Consider the following 19887-nt stretch of genomic DNA (forward strand, 5'->3'; position numbering starts at 1 on the left):
TTCACAACCAAAATTAATTCACGTTGTTCTAGTTAAAAATAAGATAAGTGAATTATAGATGAAATACTGATATTTGTAGTTTTATTTTGTGGGAGTAGAAACTTTAGACTCTAGAAAATTTGTATAGATTCACTTAAAAATTCATAGACACATATATGAAATGCTGATATTTGTAGTTTTATTTTATGGGACTAGAAACTTTAGACACTAGATAATTTTGTATAGATTCACTTAAAAAATCATATACCTATATATGAAATACTGATATTTGTAGTTTTATTTTGTGGGACTTGAAACTTTAGACACTAGATAATTTTGTTTAGGTTCACTTACAAATTCATAGACATATATTCGTCAAGTTACTTTCTAAAAACGTTTCCGAATTACAATGTTTAGATAAAAAGTGGAGTATTAGGCAAAAAAAATTGTACTGTGAATTAAAATATTTATTCCTTTTCTACTTTTTAAATTAATTATCTTCTACTGTAATTTAACAATCTAATTGTTGATCTTTAACAGATAAAATGTGATCAAACAAGCTTTATTTTTCGACACCACAAAAGCAAAGCCCTGTTGATCTTGATTCGACTCCTTCGATAGAGATGGACGCAATCATACAACCAAAGGAAGAAGACGGAAATTATGCAATCAATTTGATAAGATAAATAGAGTTGTTGATATTCTATTTTTATACAACGCTTTAGTTTAACAATCATTTAAAAGTTTGGGGAACTCCCTTTCTCTAATAACTATACTTGGATGATGGATCAAGTATGGTATGAAAATTGTTAAGTAGGTTGGGTTGGTTTATTTTTAAAATCACCTCAAAAGTTGTTATGTTCGAAATACCATGAGACAACGAAGCGCAACCCAGTTAGTAAGATGTTCCACTTTAACCAATAGGTCGAGGATCGAGTCAGGGACGGAGCCGGAAATTTTTAATAATATGGGCAAAAATATACATGAAAATAATTTAAACATTCAAGAAGGGGCAATTAATAGAAGATTAATAAAAAAATGTTATAGCAAATTATATTTATATATATGTAGTTAAATATGAGCACGGACATTTGCCCCATCGAGGGATAGAAAGGAATACTATTGTTCATCCTCCTTAACTATTTAAAAAATGCTCAAAATATAGTAGTAAATGATAACTGAACACAGGTCTAATCTCTTTTTCTTTTATTATATTTTTATTTTTTGTCGTGTGTTCTTCGATACTATAACGATTGTATCGTACGATTTATTTTGATTTTTATCCTTAACACATGAGTAAATTCATTTATGTAAATTGCTTTTTTACATTAACAACTAATTCTTATCCGTTTTAAATAATAGAATGTCTAAAAAAAGTTAGATTTGTAAATGAGTACTTACAACTTACGAGTCTAATTACAATAACAAATAGGAGTACAATCATGTGTATTTTATTTTTAATGATTTTTATTTGATTTTACACTTTTTATTTATCTATTTAATACTATCATTTTATGTTCTAAAACATTTTTTCTTTTGTTTATAATTTCTAGTATTACGATATCATAAATCACTACCAGAATAATATGATTAGCTTTGATTTTCTTCTAAAATAAAGTTAAAAAAAAAAATTAAATAAAAATATTAAACTAAAATGTGTTGTTCTCTGTTTATGAAACAGCACAGTATCTCATCCCTTCCATCCAATCCCATAGCGCTCGGCGCTCACTGCTGTTTTGCTGTCCACAATCCTCACTTCGTCTGCACAATGGCAATACTATCACTGCCGCTCGTAACTTCAATCCTCAAAAAATCTCCCAGGGATTACAAACGCCCCCTCTCCTTCATCCTAGCCGCCGGTCGGAGGACTATTTACCCCAATTCGCCTCTAATTTTCCGGCGGAGGCGGTTTTCCTCCGCCGCTGCGAAGCTCTCTCTCTCTGCCAACGCCCAGGCCACAGAACAGGACAGCCAGAAGCCGGCGCTGTCGTCATCGTCTACACTAACTTTCCAGCAAGCCATTCAGCGGCTGCAGGTATTATGATCAATAAGTGATACGAATTCATAGTGAATTAAGTAGAAGCATTTGGTTCATGTTTAGAAATCGAAAATTGTGGAAATGTTTGGGCACAAGTTTCAGTCTTTCTCAGTCTTCACTGTTGTTGCCGTATTCTTTACTTTTCTCTGGCATAGTTCAAATCGTTATAGCTATTACTATGAGACTGTTTTTCTAAATCTTGCAAGATCAGCATAGAAGAACCTTCGAAATATCTCGTGTAGAGTTTCTGTTAGAATTTTTTGAATACAAGTATTAACTGTAATTGGGATATTTCAAGTCTCCTATTTTAGACCCTGAATTATAAATTTGCAGGAATATTGGGCTTCTGTTGGATGCGCTGTGATGCAATGCAGCAATACTGAGGTAATCTGCACTTTCTTCTTACTCCTGTCCAATAAGGTTGGGAAAAAGGGCGTCGGTTTTCAAGATCGATAACATGTCTTTTATTCTCCGCATCAGGGCCGGCACATACTATATTGGACTATAGTCAAATTTTTTTTTTTACCTTTTTGTCTCAGACGAAATGATTTAGCTCTTAACTCCACCATTAAATGACGAATGAGCACATGTGGCTTCTTAAAAAGTTTTTTTTGGCACATTAGGCAAGCTAATATGTTTTGAAATGTATTCAGAATAGAGTGTGCTATGTTTTGAAATTTTGGGGAAACGTTGTCCAATGAGTATGGTGTTTTTTTCCTCATAAAAGAAGCATATATGGCCAAGATTGAGAGATCTATTTATCAATCATAAAGTTTAAGAACACTAGAGCGTAGGTTGCTGAGAATGAGTTCATGAATCCTTTCTTCCCATGGAGAAAGTGCAAATAGATCAATTTCTCCAATGGGGCCACTTTGTCAGATTGTAATTTCTTAACAGTGTTTTTTTCATTTATTACAAGTTTCTGAGGCTTCCTAACTATTGCTAGTTTCTTTCATTGGGTTTATGACGGTGTTGAACAGGTTGGAGCTGGGACTATGAATCCTCTTACATTTTTAAGGGTTCTTGGCCCAGAGCCATGGAATGTTGCGTAAGTATGCTTTTTCACACCCGTGATGAAACCAATATGCTTTTCCTGTCTTTATACATTATTCTGCCTGTCTGGGCACACTTTTGCTTGCATCTGTAGGTGATGGTATTGACCTCTCACTGTAGGGAAATAAAAAAATTGAATGTATCACTAGCTAGGACTTAGCTTAGTTGCCTCTGATTTGGTTGCCACAAAGAAGAGGAACCTTCAATGGAATTTATTGATATGGTTATTGGCTAAATATAATGATGAACCTATGCCGTTTAAAAGAAGTTGAAAAATTATAATATCATCAAGTTATTTTGTTTTTATGGACTCGTGGATATGCATTTTGCTTATGCCTTTTTATGGGTAGTTGAATTCTGATGTGATGCAAAGTTGCAAACTAGAATGTTTTATAGTAAAAACATTAAAAGTTGTAGCTTTATAGCTTTGAAGCCTTTACATTTCACAGAAATAATTTATGGTCCTTAATACATGAATATCCTTCCTAAGTTTTATCTGTATAGTTATTTCATACAGTGCTGCTGTGGTGCAATATTTTCTTTATGCGATGACTGATGCATAAATTTATGATGGAAGGTATGTAGAACCTAGTATCCGGCCAGATGATAGTCGTTACGGTGAAAACCCAAATCGACTTCAAAGGCACACACAATTCCAGGTGAATTTATAGCTTGATTAAAGGCCTAGGGCCTAGGGATATGATTAATTTGTGAAATATTTTGAACTCATCGTTGTTTGTGTTGCATTTCATCATTATCTTATTTACTTTGCAGTGCTTACCCCAAATTTATGTCAGGTGATATTGAAGCCTGATCCTGGGAATTCACAAGACTTGTTCATTCGGAGTTTATCAGCCTTAGGTTCTGTAGTAATTCAGATACTTTCCTTGCTATTTTCTTCAATTTATAGATATTTTATTTCATACAGAGCATTTTCCAACAATCCTTATCTTTTGTAGATTCTGAAAATTTCTTTATATTTGTTCCTTCACTAAATTTGTAATTGCTGTAGGTATTGATGTTAACGACCACGACATTCGTTTTGTCGAGGACAACTGGGAGAGCCCGGTGAGGCTTTGCATTGATTCGTTTTGTGGTTACTGCTTAGTTGTATTTTACAATTCAGTTCACATCCAGTTTTTCATGATTGCAAGGTTATATAGTTTGACAAACGTGTCTTATCTTCCGATTTGCCGATTTGCCGATTTGCCGATTTGCCGATTTGCTTGTAGGTATTAGGTGCTTGGGGATTGGGTTGGGAAATTTGGATGGATGGAATGGAGATTACTCAATTCACCTACTTCCAGCAGGTCCTCTTATCTTTCTGTTCTGAAAATTAACAGGAATATGCTCTTGACTCTTGAGGTTATTCTTTGCAAATCTTTTGTTAGTATAGGGTCTGCAGCTTCAGTAATCATATTTGATTTTCTATTGTCGTCGTTTATTTATCTTCTTTCCTTTGGCAGGCTGGAAGTCTTCCACTGATGCCTGTCTCAGTTGAAATTACCTATGGGCTTGAGCGAATCATTATGTTGCTTCAGGTCCCTTGTGTGCAATCAGTTATTAACATTTGCTTTATGACCCCATATACATTCTTGCACGAAGCTTATGTGAATTCTTTGCAGGGAGTTGACCACTTCAAGAAAATTCGATATGCTGATGGAATAACATACGGGGAGCTTTTTCTGGAAAATGAGTAAATAAGCTGTTGATCATGTCATTTATTTATTTATAACATTAGACCACTACATGGAGTTGAGTGTTTCTATATTCATGTTCTATCTACGGTTTTGGCATATAAATAGAGATTTGTCACAAGGTCAAGTTGCATGCTCTCTCCATATGAGTTGGAGATTGGAGTTGCCCTAGTAAAGTTCTTTATTTCTTATACAAACGTGTTCCAACTTGTTAACTAAGTTATTTACATATAAATTGCGGCACAAATTTTAGTTGGTCTCCCCAGCATGCTTCATCCCCCATTACGCTCTCCTTTTCCCTATTGAACGTGTATGCTCAACATAAATTAATTTGTGTCTTTCATAAATGTCAGTATCATTGTTCTTGATATTTTGTTTCAGTTTCTGTGTAAACTTATTTCTATGTAGTTTCTCATGATGACTTCTTTTTCAGGAAGGAGATGAGTGCATATTATCTAGAGCATGCCAGTGTAGATTACATTCATAGTCATTTCGATCAATTTGAGGCTGAAGCTCGTCGCTTGCTTGACTTGGGCCTTGCAATTCCTGCGTATTTTTCTTTACTGTTCTACCACTTTCTTGCATAATAGTCAACTAGGAATTTTCTGGTTTTTGATGTTGCAGTTCACATTCTTCTCTATATTTTTCTTTAATGTTAGGTATGATCAGCTTTTGAAGACATCTCATGCTTTCAATGTGTTGGACTCTAGAGGATTTGTTGGGGTTACAGAACGTGCTCGTTATTTTGGGCGTATGCGTAGGTTGGTCATCTGTTTGATTGTTTTGTTAATGCAAGTGATCACTATAGAGTAATATTACTTTTTTGGGAGAGGGGGGACTCATATTTTCATGACAATCATTGACATTATATCAAAATCCAAATTCTTGATTCCTTTCAGTTTGGCCCGCCAATGTGCTCAACAGTGGTTAAAGACAAGGGAGTCTCTTGGGTTCCCCTTGGGCATTGCTTCTAATCCTAACCACCTTGGATTCCAAAAAGAAGATATAGAGGAACTCAAGTTTAAGGTTATATCGAGAACCTCAATATATGTCTGAATTAAAACTCTATCTATCCCATCTAGTTGTTTAGTGTTGTTTGAAGAGTTGTTTGTTTATTAATTGGTTTGTTCTTATATTTCTGCACAACTTTGTAATAAACGATATCAAATGTCTAGTATGAACAGGCAAAAGAAAAGGGTTAAGTAAATAAAGCATATAGTATATGCTAGATTCTTACCAGTGGCAATTTGAGTTTGATCTTTATTCTATAATGAAATGTACACAAAGTACAAAGATAGTTTTAGGCTAATCGCTCATATACCTGAACTTAAATTCCCAGTTATATCAGTTGCAGTTTCAGGCTCTCAGCGTTATTACTAAGCAATCGGAAGGATCTTCTCTCCCAATCTTGTGGTCCATAAATCTATAGAACCTCGGACCTCCACACACCACACTACTTGCTTTGCAGATACATAGACTGCTGCTTTTCTCTAGACAACCACTAACAGATATCTTGGACACTGTTCACACTCCTAAAGATTACAAACACCCACCCTCTTTCTTTGTGACCCCTTGCTTTCAATGTGTAATTGAGCCTTTGGTTATATTCTTTATTGTATTATTTATATAATACTTAGTATGGGATTAGCCTAAGCTCAATTTTTCTGAAAATAATAGCTTCATTTTCAGGCTGGTGGTTTTTTCATGTTTTTTTGTCCCGCATCACACAGGTTTCTGAACGACCTCGGCCTTTTATTCTTGAAATTGGGACGGAGGAGTTGCCGCCAAATGATGTTGTTAATGCTTGCAATCAAGTAATGTTTATTCTTTCTCTATAAAATACTACTGTATTATGTTTTTTATTTGTTAATTAAGTCTCAAGACCTACATTTGTAGGCTTTGCACCTGATAGCCTTTTATTCTGTAACCATGTCTTTGGTCTTCCATGCTTGTATAACATCAACTTTTATAATTTCTTCTTTGTGATTTTGCCCTGTAGGTTAGTCTCTTTTCTGTTTCTGAAGTTGATTTTAGGTCATGTTTCTAGAATTGGTGTTATCTTCCGAACTTTATCGCAGTTCTGCTATGTAGCTCTCATGTGTCATTGTTTGTTGCAGCTAAAAGATTTAGTCAAGCAGTTACTGGATAAACAAAGACTTAGTCATGGAGATGTGGAAACATTTGGAACTCCACGTAGGCTTGTGGTATGGTTGGATTCCTATGTTGATAGCACCTTTGGATTTTGGTTCCATGTTCTTGAGATGCTTCACAATTTCCTTGATATAATCTTAGTGGCATATACTCATGTGCACTCAATATATTTCAATTTAACCTTTCATTATGTTTATGTTCCTACTACTATAAATTATGAACTGTCAAGTAATCACTAACTTCTAATGGAGTTTCCTTGATGACTAATTCTGTCTCTCATAAACATTTAGTTTGTGTTGACAATGAAGCATTTTAGTCAAGACTTTATGATGTGAGAAAAAAGTAATATTATTGTGTCCATATGTGATACTGGTCCACAACAACAAATTTTATTTCTATTTCATTGCTTCCTCTGAATTCTAAAGCTTGCCATTTTCTGAAAAGAAGAGCAAAATTTCTAGCTTGACTTTCATGGACAGCTTTCATGTAATAGTATTTGCTTTTCCTATGACATGTATTTGGTTGTGAACTGAGCTTTACTTCTATTCCATAGGTGAAAATTTGTGTTATATATGCTGAATATTCTGATATTATACTATATTCCAGTCTGGCAGTCTCCTCATATGGCTCCCTATGCAGGTCCATGTTGATGACCTGATTGCCAAGCAGGTGGCCAATCAAGTTGAGGTTCGGGGACCTCCAGCATCCAAGGCATTTGATCAGCAGGGAAATCCTACAAAGGTTTACGCTCCTGGAATTTACCATATTTATTTGCTGAATGAATTTATGAAATGTTAACTACGACAAGACTTAAAGCACGTAGTGGAGGATAGTTTGGTTTGAGTTGTGTGATTAAATAAGTCAGAAACGTAAATAACGTCTGGTATGTATGCAAGTCAGAAACTTAAATGACATCTGGCATGTATGCCTATGCCTATTCTTATAAGTTACTCACCCTGCACTATAAATGCTCACCTCATTCTGCCTTTACAACCTTTACTTTTGTATTTTCTGTCTCCTAATAATGAAAAGTTGTTGTCCCGCACCATAGTTAATGGCTAGACTTATTTTTGTATCATCAATTCATTAATTAATTTTAAGTTTATTTCTTCCTCGAGAATGCTTTTCTAACCACTTTTCATGAGGTATTCAGTGACCACCAAGTATGACCACAATTTCATGTTCGGGTGACTCAGCTGTTATAACTATGATCAATCTTCCTATTTTATTCAAAGCGCATTTAAACATTGTCCGCTCACCCTTGAGAATTTTTTGAATTTCCGTCTAACAGTTCTCGTTTTAAACAATTATGATATGAAAGTATTTTGTTGGACTTACTTATGTCTTGAAAGTAGCTTCCTTATCCTATCTTTAGATTTTTAATTTTGTTGTATAACCAGGCAGCCGAAGGTTTTTGCCGCAAAAATGGAGTGCCTTTGAGCTCCTTGTACCGAAGAGTTGAGGGTATATCTCCACATTTGCTATCCACCCTCCCCCCTTTCATACATGCATGCATGCATGCATACATACATGCATACATACATACATGGGCGGATCCAGCCTATTATGGGGTGGGGCAAATGCCCCTCCTCAATTCTTGTTTGCCTTTATAAATTTGCTATAAATTTTCAAATATATATAAAATGCACTTAATGCCCCTGATCAAATATATAAAAATTTTCTATATATAATTTTGCCCCTCTTACAATAAAATCCTGGATACATACACACATGCATGCATGCATGAGTTCATGAATATTTTGGTACTCCTTCCGTCTGATTGTAGTAGAGGCATTTCTTTTGGCAACGAGATTTAAGAAAATTGTGTTAAGTTGGGTAAGGGAAGAGAGAATGATGTAAGAAGAGAATAAAGTAGAGTGATGAAGAGAGAATAAAGTAAGAGAGAGTAAAGGAAGAGAGAGGAGATGTGTTGCTTTTTACCAAAAAAGGAAATGACTTAGCTACAGTGGGGCCACCCGAAATGGAATACGTCTCACCTACAGAGGACAGAGGGAATACTTTTTACTCATCCCAACAAACATACAAATATCTTATAAGTACCACTAAGTCACAAGCTTGATCTACACATTGTTTTGTATTATTCTAGAAAGCATTTCGTTTACTATAAGGTGCTAGTGCTGGAGCACATATCACACACATAGGACATATGTGAGGAGAGCAAGAGCTATAGTCGATCATAGTGGCAGATCTTCTTCTTATTTATTTATTTAGTTTAGTTTAAATGTTATTTGTATTTATTGTTAGCAATTGGGCTAAGTGCTTGAATGTATGTATGAGCTTTAAGGTTAGTGTTTATTTTTAGTATTTAGTAGCAGTATCACATTAGGAGTCAATGATATTCATCATGGTATTGTTTTGGACAACTATCTCTTTAGGCCACTGTGGAGTTTTTTTCTATCATGTTATTTGCGTTCAATTCTTATTTTGATTGAAAGAAACTCCTCACGGAGCTTACGTTGATAGCTATCCAAAACAATACTATGATCAAGATCATAGATTCCTACAGTCCTACTTTACTAAATACTGAAAGGAAACTAACCTAAAAGCTCATGCATACTTTCAGTCCCTTAGCTGTACAATTAATGGAAATAAATAGAAGAAAAGAATCAGCCACAATAATGGGCTATTTAGCTCGTGCTCCGCTGGCATATGTGCGCCATGGTGTCCCCCTGCTAACATTAGGCTATACTAATTAATCTACATGAAATATGTGTTATAAAGTTCGATATCATTAATCCATGTGAATCCATATAATGCTGTATTAACAATCCTAATTCCTAAATTGCTTCAGGTAAAACAGAGTATGTCTATGTTCAAGCAGTGGAACCATCTCGGCGCGCTTTGGAGGTATGCTTCCCTCTCAGTAATTCCACGAACATGACACTTTTTCATTAATTGTTCACTGTTTATCTTCTGGACTGTTACATGCATATTTTATTCCGTTGGAATGCTGAACAGGTGTTATCTGAAGAGTTGCCTGCGACCCTAAGTAAAATATCATTCCCTAAGTCGATGAGGTGGAACTCTGAGGTCTGTACCATTTTAAGATTTGGATCTTATGATTCTGATGTCTAATTCTTCCTCTTTTTGACTGTTTTTTAGCACTCTCTAACATTTTCTCTTGCCATTTATGTTGAATAACTTGAATATAAAGATATACTTTTTTTTAAATCTTTGTAATTTGTTATAATATGAATGAATGCTTCTTTTTATAATTTGCAATTTTCACAACTCACTTATCAACTTACATATATACACTCTGCTGATGCATGCTCCTGTTTTTCATAGTCTTTTTAAAAATTTTAAAAACTGAATATGATTTCTCTAAATATAGATCTTGTTCAGTAGACCTATTCGATGGATTTTGGCTCTGCATGGAAATTCAGTGGTTCCCTTCACATTTGCTGGTGCTCTAAGGCAAGTTGAAAGAATCTTTTATGGCTCTTCCCATTCCCCCTTTTTCTGAATATACGAATTACGTCTCATCTTCCTTTTCACGCTTGTTTACTTCTAGCTTGTGATTTTTTGCTTTTGAGTATGCCATGCTTAGTCCACCTGGTATGCTAAGCAAATTTTGAACTCCTTCCTTCTTTCTAAAAATGTTTTATTTGATTATTTGATTATAGATGCCACATAATGCTATAAAGGCATGTTGTGGTAGTTGCAAATGTCAATATGAATGCTAATGGCCACTTTTGAGTTGACTTCAATTTTTACACAGTACTTACCTAAGTTCTCCTTGACAGTGGGGATCTTTCTCATGGGCTTCGAAACACTCCATCAGCTACTATTAGGGTAAGTTTCTGAACCTGTACCTGCCGTCTCTTTGTAATTATGCTTCTTGGGGTGCTAGGAGCTGCAGTTTATGCATAGTTAGCAATAGGCAAATAAAAAGAAATGAAAAGGGTGAACAAAGAACAAGAGAAAAAAGTATTATTTCAAGGCAGAAAATACCAGAAAACTGGATGAAAAGGACCCGAGGCTCTATTTTTCTTGATGTGACTAGTAGACCAAAGTACTTGTACAACTTACTCCAGTTTCAGTACCAGATGTATTATACATTTATGCTACTCTGGAGCTATATTTCAGAAAATAATGCTGGTTAATATCTATACCATTCATAGTATCCCAATATTGTTACAGCTAGTGTGTCTCTCTTTGCTTCAAAAAGAGGCCACCCCCTTTGGAGCCTGGCTTTCTCAATCTTCCTGTGACAAATCTGAAAGTTCTCATCTTTATATTACCAAAAGCAGAGCGAGATGCCCTTCTTGAATTTCGCTGCTGTACATCACCCTTACGGCCTTACCCTATTTGGTATCCATTTCATATAATTGAGAACTTCAGCTGATTATATATTTTATTACTGTTTTCAACGTTTGTTCATGCACAACAACCCTTGGTGGTTCTTTTCTTAAGAGCATCTTCAATGGCGGACGTCCGGTCGGACATCCGCGACGGGCGACCGGGACGTCCGCCATTGTAACGAAGGCACTCGGATATGGATGTCCCGTATGGACGTCGCATGTCCTCGGACGTCCGGGCGACGGGCGGGCGGACGTCCGCCATTGTGGCATGGGTCGGACGTCCGGTATTTATTTATTTTTATTTTTTATTTTTAAAACTCTATATATACGGCTCATTGAACTTCATTTTATTCGCACCACTTTTTGTATGACTATGTATTTTTTCTTTTTTATTATGTAATTTTCCCGTATTCCGTGTCAAAATTGCGGGAAGTCCTAGTGGGAAGGGCGATGGGAAGGGCGGATTGTGCAGGGGAAGTCCTAGTGACGTGGTAGTGGGATGGGAAGTCCTAGTGACGTGGCAGGAGGTGTTTTTGGGAAGTCCTAGTGGATGTCCGAGTGGGACATCCGTGCATTGGAGATGCTCTCATTTTCTTCATATTTCTAAAAATCTTTTAGGTATTGTTTTACAGTACAACTGGCCATGAGTATCCTTAAGCAAGAAATTTGAAGAATACTTCTGTGATCTTATGATAAGCTTAATGGCCGCATCCATGTTGGGTTTAGAAGAAAAGCTTCTTCCAAATGCACTGTTGTCTGTTGACTTCTTATATTGACTAGTGGATCCTCTTTATTTTATACTTTTATGTAACTGCTCTTTGTTTATTTGTTTTTAATTTTTCCCCCTTGAACACAGGTACAAAGCGCAGAATGTTATTCCGATGTCTTGGACAATGCTGGGATAGCTATCAGCATTGAGGTGATTGATATAGATATTTTCTTCAATATGCCAAAATGAACATATTATAGGTATCGAGTGCTTCATTTACTTATTTGTGCAGCAACGCAAGAAGATAATTTTGGAGAAAGCTACTTCCATTGTAAAAGGCATTAATGGGTCAATTGTAATGCAAAGTGGTTTACTTGATGAGGTAAGGAACAAGTCTTTACAGTTTGGTGCTTTATTTTTATTGTTAGAGACTATTTTAAAACATCTTGATAATGACTAGGTGGTAAATCTTGTTGAAGCACCTCACCCAGTTCTTGGAGAATTCAGTGAATCCTTCCTGGAGCTTCCAAAAGACCTGCTTATAATGGTTTGTCAATTTCTACTGAAAGCCAATAAATTCATCTAGATACCTTTACATTCACACCTTTGCTTTCTTATTTTGGTTGAGAGGTTGATTAACTTGTCAAACATGTTATAAGTTGATTAACTTGTTACACATGCCCTTGGTGACTCGAGCCCCCAACCTATATTGGTTGGAGTGGAAGCGTCTTACCAACTAAGCTGTGCTTTGCCGTCTTGCACATGTTACGACGCTTTATCCTTATGGTTGGATGTCTTGTCATGAAACTTGCAGGTGATGCAGAAGCATCAGAAGTATTTTGCAATTACTGATCAGGATGAAAAGCTAATGCCATATTTTATTGCTGTTAGTGATGCCAATCAATCATCTTCTTATTAAATTAAGTTGTTATCTCTTCATTTCTGACACAATAATTGGTTTGTTGCTCCATCTGTTGTCTTAGGTTGCAAATGGAACAATCAATGAAGTGGTTGTGAGAAAAGGAAATGAAGCTGTACTTAGGTTGGATGTAAACCTAGTCTGTTTTCTCTTGCACTAATGCTGCGCCTTTCTCTACTCAAGATACAAATGTGCAGCATCAAATGCTTTCCTGGATAATCCTGTTCTTGGAAACTGCCAGTTTAATTCCGTAAATATATTCCAATGGCTTTATCTATGGATTGATGGAGTAATTATGTGGTTACAGGGCTCGATATGAAGATGCAAAGTTCTTTTATGAGTTGGACACTAGTAAGAGATTTTCTGAATTCCGAGATCAACTGAAAGGGATCCTTTTCCATGTAAGTTTCATATCCTCTTATTATCTTGGTGGCGCTAAACATTTACTGATTTGAACAAAAGGAAGAGGGAATATCTCATTGTCATCATGTAGGAGAATTCGTAACGAAGTGCTTCTGCGAATTTATGAGTAGAATTTGATGTTATTTCATAAATTTGAATTTCACGTTTTTATAAGTAATAAACAGGAAAAACTGGGGACCATGCTGGACAAGATGTCACGAGTCCAAAGTCTGGTTACAGAAGTCGGGTTATCTCTGGAGACGACTGAAGATACACTCCAAGTTGTTCAGGATGCTGCATCATTAGCCATGTCAGATCTCTCATCTGCAGTCGTTACAGAGTTCACCTCCCTTGCTGGGGTGATGGCACGTCACTATGCTCTGAGAGATGGCTATTCGGAGCAGGTTGTGAGCAGAGTCCAGCTTCTTTAATTAGATGTTGAAAACTTGTTCATCTCCTTGTTGATTGTTTTTCTATTTTTAAATCACTTTTTGACGTGATGCTTGGTGAGATTTGTCTCAGTAATAGCAACTACAGTTATGGTGTAAGAAATATGATAAGTATCTTATAGAGTAAGAAGTAAGAAAAACGTAAATCTGATGTTAGAATAGAGGTATGAACTGTTAACTGTAGATATACATGCCAGCCTATTGAATAGATGCTCGTGACATTTTACTTTATTGGTTCACCTGTAATAACTTTATATAAAATAAAAACTCACTGGATGAGAATGCAGTGGCCTAAAAGAATCACAGTGAACTTTCTCATTTTTCCTGTCAGCCTTCCGAGATGACTTTTTGTCCACTTAAATATCCCTTATTTAGCTTTAGAATAAATGCTCTTTTTTGTAGCTAAAAGCCTAAAAACTACGTATAACTAAAAGATTTTCTGCTTGTTCCAGTTACACTAGTATTGGTAAGTGACTAAGTGGTAATCCCATTTTGCATCAGATTGCTGATGCCCTGTTTGAGATTATGCTTCCACGATTTTCGGGTGATATACTCCCCAAAACTGTTGCTGGGACAGTATTGGCAATTACTGTTAGTTGCTGGGACAGTATTGGCAATCACAGTGAACTTTCTCATTTTTCCTGTTAGCCTTCCGAGATGACTTTTTGTCCACTTAAATATCCCTTATTTAGCTTTAGAATAAATGCTCTTTTTTGTAGCTAAAAGCCTAAAAACTACGTATAACTAAAAGATTTTCTGCTTGTTCCAGTTACACTAGTATTGGTAAGTGACTAAGTGGTAATCCCATTTTGCATCAGATTGCTGATGCCCTGTTTGAGATTATGCTTCCACGATTTTCGGGTGATATACTCCCCAAAACTGTTGCTGGGACAGTATTGGCAATTACTGTTAGTTGCTGGGACAGTATTGGCAATCACAGTGAACTTTCTCATTTTTCCTGTTAGCCTTCCGAGATGACTTTTTGTCCACTTAAATATCCCTTATTTAGCTTTAGAATAAATGCTCTTTTTTGTAGCTAAAAGCCTAAAAACTACGTATAACTAAAAGATTTTCTGCTTGTTCCAGTTACACTAGTATTGGTAAGTGACTAAGTGGTAATCCCATTTTGCATCAGATTGCTGATGCCCTGTTTGAGATTATGCTTCCACGATTTTCGGGTGATATACTTCCCAAAACTGTTACTGGGACAGTATTGGCAATTACTGACAGGTATGACAATGACTGTTTTTCTTCCCCATTTGTATGTTACTACTATTAACTCTTCCATTATATTTTTGTGATTCTGTTGCGTCTTTTTTGTTGAATGTCTTGCTAACGTTATAAAGTATCATACTAAGTTATTTTGATTCTTGCCACCTTTTGTCCTCTTAACTTCCAAAATGAGGAGCTAGTGATGGATAGAGTCAGCTTATCTCAATTATGTATATAGATTGATAATATTTTATTTTATTAATTTACTTATTTATCTATCAACTGCCATATCCCGCCATGCTGATCCTCCATATCCCTGTGGTGGTTTTTGGGCCGACGGCCATAGGTAGTCATATTCCATTGACAACATTGATCTCAAGTCAGCTGACCCCTCGACTTTAATTCAGACCAACTTATCCCGTTGACCTTTACTACAAATGCATGTGGCCCCCTGCACTTGCAAAGTTCAACTAGGCCATATTTAAAGTTATCAGTTTTACTTGCATTGTCAAAACGCCATTTGGTTTTCAACTTTTGTAATTGAAAAATGCATGAAACTAATGGAAACACATGACTTTTTTTTGTTGTCTTCTTATCTTTCTTTTTTTTACTTCATTGCTATTCTACTTTTTGTTAGGATCTTTTGCCTAGTATTTATTTATTATTTTTGTATATTTTTCCAACCATTTTCTGCAGGTTGGACAGCCTGGTTGGATTGGTTGCTGCTGGTTGTCAGCCTAGCTCTGCTAATGATCCATTTGGTCTGCGAAGAATCTCTTACGGTCTAGTATGGCATAACCAATATAATAGTATAAAAATTCATTTTCACTTGGGAGTATATATGTCATTTTTTCCTTCATGTGTTACAGGTACAACTGTTAGTAGAAACCAATAAAAATTTGGGACTCAGGCATTTGCTGGAACTTGCTGCTGCAGTTCAGCCCATAAAAGTTGAATCAAAAACAATAGATGACGTAAGAAGCGTTCATTCTTTTGTAAATTCATCAAGGAAGGTCGTTGCTGTGTGCTTTTGCAATATGTTTAGCCATTATTTACGTACTTTGGGGCCATTAACTAGCCATTATTACGTACTTTGGGGCCATTAACTTTTATTCCATGCCAAGTTTTATGTGATATTTTATTCCTGTTCTGAATCACATGACACTCCATTACCTTCTAATGCAGCCACGTTTTTAGAGCTGCCTCTGTTATAGTTTTTAGCAAACTTTAGGACTTAATTTAGTATGCACACTCAGACATTTAAATAAATGGGTAGAGCTGAGTTTATACACAACAATTTTCTGCTAATCAAATACGACAATTTTTGCATTTGTTGCAGGTGCATCAGTTTGTAACAAGGAGACTTGAACAACTTTTGGTAAGTTGAATCTCTTACCTGTGAAATGCTTTCAGAGGATACAAGTTTTTGTTACTATTTTGCTCCAACAGGATGTCAAAGTAGGCTGTAAATTCCTAATATTTCCCCTAAATAATAGTTGATGTTGGAACAAGCATCCATATTCTTTGTTAGAAAACGGATCTCCTCTAATAGAGTACATGTTCTATAAGCTATGGTTTGCGATACCAAGTGAAACTAAATAAATCATGCTTACCCAAAGAATTTTACGGGGCCGTATATAATTTTGGTGAAAACAAATGTATGCTCTAGACTTATTCTCCTTTGGTGGACCTCTCCTTTCATATTGGGGGATGGGAAAGGAGAGAACCTTTTAAGTTATATTCTTTGCCTTGGAACTTGTGCATATACCATGCTCAAATATCTGGTTATTTTCCTTCTCTACTGCGGTCAGCGGTTGAATTCCTTAAGTTAATGACCATTGTATCTATGAACTTACATTGAGGTCTAAGATTTTTATTTCTATGTAGTTGCAGTTCGTATGATTTTTATGGATTTCTCACATGTCTCGCAGATTGACCAAGGAATAAGTCCAGATGTAGTTCGCTCTGTTCTTGCAGAGCGTGGCAATTTGCCTTGTCTGGCAGCCAGATCCGCAAATAAAGTAAGTGCCACTGTATTCTTGTTTCTATGTGGCTGACCATGTTGCAACCAAGAGGATGTATAGCTGTATAAGTTGTCTATTGACTCAACTCATTACCCTTTCGGATATAAACATAACTATTAACCATCTTAGTACAAAGTGATCACTAATATGCTTCTGTTTAGATACTGCCCTTTACCTCTGCACTAGTTCATACAAACGGACAAACCCCATAATGTTACATAACTATTTAGTCAACATGATCCTAAAATATTTGCCTGTACAGCTAGTCGTTACAGTGTCAGCAATAATAGATGATGGAATGTTGTATCTTTCTCCATCTCTTCCTTTATGCAATAACTTGTATTACGTTCTGTGAATCACATTTTGCATTTTGGCTGTCATGTAAAACTCTTATAATCTTATTATACTTTTGTTGTCACCTTTAGGTTATTAAATGGCTGATGTTAAATGTTTTTTGATACTTATTAATGGGTTCAAGCAAGCATAAGTTTTATTGTTAAACAAAGCAGTAGAGTTTTATTTTTCTTTTCCATAATTTCTTCCTCTTTTGTGCTTAATTTCAGATGAAAATTTTATCAGAAGGCGAGCTGCTACCCAAAATTATTGAGGCGTATTCTCGCCCAACAAGAATAGTCCGCGGAAAAGAGGTCACTCATGATCTTGAGGTGCAGATATTAAAAAACATGGGTTACACATTTGCCTACTTAAAACATAGTTAAATTGCTCAAGAGTTCCTATTTTACCTGAGCCATTCAATCTTTAATGACCAGTAACCTAAGTCATTGTCACAAGTTATCTATAATGAATAAAGTGCCACATTGATCCACTCCATGCCATGTAAAACTTCCTATGTATTGTTAGCATTCCTAGTGACTTTGTTTGGTCTATTCCTCTGCCTCTATGTCTGATTATATTTATTGTTGAAGAATCTTGCATAGAACGACTGCTCGCTGCTTCTAAAAGCTTAGGAAGATTATTTAGTGCACTAGCAATAACCTTATTATCATCTATGCTAGAATATTTGGTCAATACAACATCTAGTGAACAGCACATTGGGCTTCTAATGTGTGATTTGTAACCCTGTCTGCTTTTCAACTGAAGCTCTTTTTAAAAGGTGTTGTCCTTTTCTGAATATACTAAATAGATGACGAATCTACACACCTCAGGGATGAAGTATACTTCGTTCGCCACTCATATTGTGATTCTTTGCATTGTTGTTCATTTTTTTTCTGACATGAAAACCATTCTGTTAGGTGGATGAGGCGGCTTTTGAAACAGTGGAAGAGCAAAATTTATGGAGCACTTTTACATCATTAAGGAGTAAAATTCATTCCGGTATCCTCATCCTTCATGCGTTCTTGTTTTCCACCATGTAGATTCAATTTCAAAACTAATCCTGCGAGTTCCATTTTCTTTACATCGCTAACCCGTGAGTACATTTACAGACATGGAAGTCGATGACTTTGTTGAAGCATCTTCCTGTCTATTGCAGCCACTGGAAGATTTCTTTAACAATGTATTTGTGATGGTGGTATGTCTTTCTTCAATACACAAGAGAGTTATATTTAGTTGCTGACGATCCGGGTGCCTTGACTCTGGACACTCGAATGAGGACGATCCGGGTGCCTTGACTCTGGACACTCGAATGAGGTTATATTCAGTTGTGACATTACCCTGCATTGTGTTTGCAGGAAGAAGAAAGAATCAGAAAGAACAGGCTTGCTCTCCTTCGAAATATTTCACTTCTTCCAAAGGGAATAATAGACCTCTCTATTCTTCCTGGATTCTAAAACTAGTCATGTCTAACTTACAAAGCTCAGTTTCTGGCACCATTTCAACAGAAAACGAGAGAGCACGGTCGTCAGCAACAAGAAAACTACGGGTAGCACGTGTAAGTTTTACGAGGCTCGTAAGTTATAGCTTGTAATCTGCATGTAGTTGGAAAAACGTTCAATTTATTCATCCTCATTTGCCTTCAATATATGGAATCATGAAATCTGTAACAGTTTTTTTTCATATGGCTTTGAGTAGTACTTGTGTGTAGATTATAATATCATAGTTTTTTTACTTTAATATGACTAAGACGTACCCATGTTAATATAAACGTCACATCGTACCGTATAGTGCTAGTAGGACGGATATCATATATAACCACACTCTAAACTACAACATGTCATCTTGAAAGGAAGGGGTTTTGCACGCTAGTCGTAGGCACGTGTCCCTTTTGTTCTAATATTTATAAGTTTCCATTTTCCAAAATATTACTCTCTCCATTTCGGGTTTTGCACACTAGTTGTAGGCACGTGTCCCTTATGTTCAATAATATTTATAAGTTTCCATTTTCCAAAATATTACTCTCTCCATTTCATAAAAATGTGTGTATTTGAAATGACACAGGAATTAATACACAATTAGTAATGTACTTCAGAAATAGGAGGAGAATGGTAGTTAAATTAGTATTAGTGGAGACAATTTTTCATAAATGGAGATGCTCATATTTTTATGGGACGGACGAAAATGGAAAGTGTACATATTTTTGTGTGACAGAGGGAGTGATATTTAGTTTCATATGGCATCGAACCCACGAGGAATGGCATCTTATTTATTCCACACTTAAGAGTTTTGGCGATGCTGCCATGCTTTAATTAGGGGGAAGAAATTGAAATACAAGCATATGTGAAAAAAATTTTATACTTTGCAAAAATTAGAACTTTTTTGGGAATAAACTAAGTGTCATCGACTAAAGAAAGCTTGAAACTAGGAAAGTGACCATTCAAAAGTTGGTTTATAAAAAGGAGGTGGAGTGTAGATATTAGGTATGCTAAAAGGCTTCCTAAAGGTGAAAAGAAAGATGCACTTCTTGTCTCCTCAACTCCTTAAGTGTAAAATTAATGAATAAAACCTTAATGGTTCTTTCACTTGATTTCTA

The 19887-nt window shown here is 35.8% G+C and overlaps 1 protein-coding gene across 4 annotated transcripts; it reads left to right on the forward strand.

The window, feature by feature from the left end:
* Positions 1–1666: 1666 nt before the first annotated feature.
* On the forward strand, positions 1667–19006 carry LOC121774849 (glycine--tRNA ligase, chloroplastic/mitochondrial 2-like). Of its 4 annotated transcripts, XM_042171716.1 has the most exons (36): positions 1667–2014; positions 2351–2401; positions 2998–3065; positions 3648–3729; positions 3868–3931; positions 4083–4138; positions 4303–4380; positions 4537–4611; positions 4696–4766; positions 5201–5317; positions 5427–5528; positions 5667–5793; positions 6498–6581; positions 6885–6971; positions 7558–7659; positions 8319–8382; positions 9731–9786; positions 9898–9969; positions 10274–10356; positions 10686–10734; positions 12100–12162; positions 12245–12334; positions 12413–12499; positions 12767–12838; positions 12936–12994; positions 13179–13272; positions 13459–13677; positions 14858–14952; positions 15631–15721; positions 15804–15908; positions 16274–16312; positions 16866–16955; positions 17522–17623; positions 18212–18293; positions 18404–18489; positions 18650–19006. In XM_042171716.1, exons 1-36 carry the CDS (start codon positions 1748–1750, stop codon positions 18746–18748), a joined length of 3228 nt encoding a protein of 1075 aa, XP_042027650.1. In that variant the 5' UTR covers positions 1667–1747; the 3' UTR covers positions 18749–19006. The 4 variants fall into 4 exon arrangements, with proteins under 4 accessions (XP_042027650.1, XP_042027654.1, XP_042027651.1 ...); XM_042171717.1 differs by lacking the exon at positions 1667–2014 and having other exon boundaries at positions 2998–3069; XM_042171718.1 differs by lacking the exons at positions 1667–2014; positions 2351–2401; positions 2998–3065 and having other exon boundaries at positions 3845–3931; positions 4303–4435.
* Positions 19007–19887: the final 881 nt, after the last annotated feature.

This window comes from Salvia splendens, chromosome 17 (assembly GCF_004379255.2).
Source record: "Salvia splendens isolate huo1 chromosome 17, SspV2, whole genome shotgun sequence".
NCBI classification, from domain to species: domain Eukaryota; kingdom Viridiplantae; phylum Streptophyta; class Magnoliopsida; order Lamiales; family Lamiaceae; genus Salvia; species Salvia splendens.

Bases quoted from the DNA above. Each gene is read 5' to 3' on its own strand.
- LOC121774849 (XM_042171716.1), top strand. From the start codon at position 1,748: ATGGCAATACTATCACTGCCGCTCGTAACTTCAATCCTCAAAAAATCT. The intron at 4,767-5,200 runs GTAAATAAGCTG...CTTCTTTTTCAG, and splicing joins GAGCTTTTTCTGGAAAATGA to GAAGGAGATGAGTGCATATT. The intron at 5,529-5,666 runs GTTGGTCATCTG...GATTCCTTTCAG, and splicing joins TATTTTGGGCGTATGCGTAG to TTTGGCCCGCCAATGTGCTC.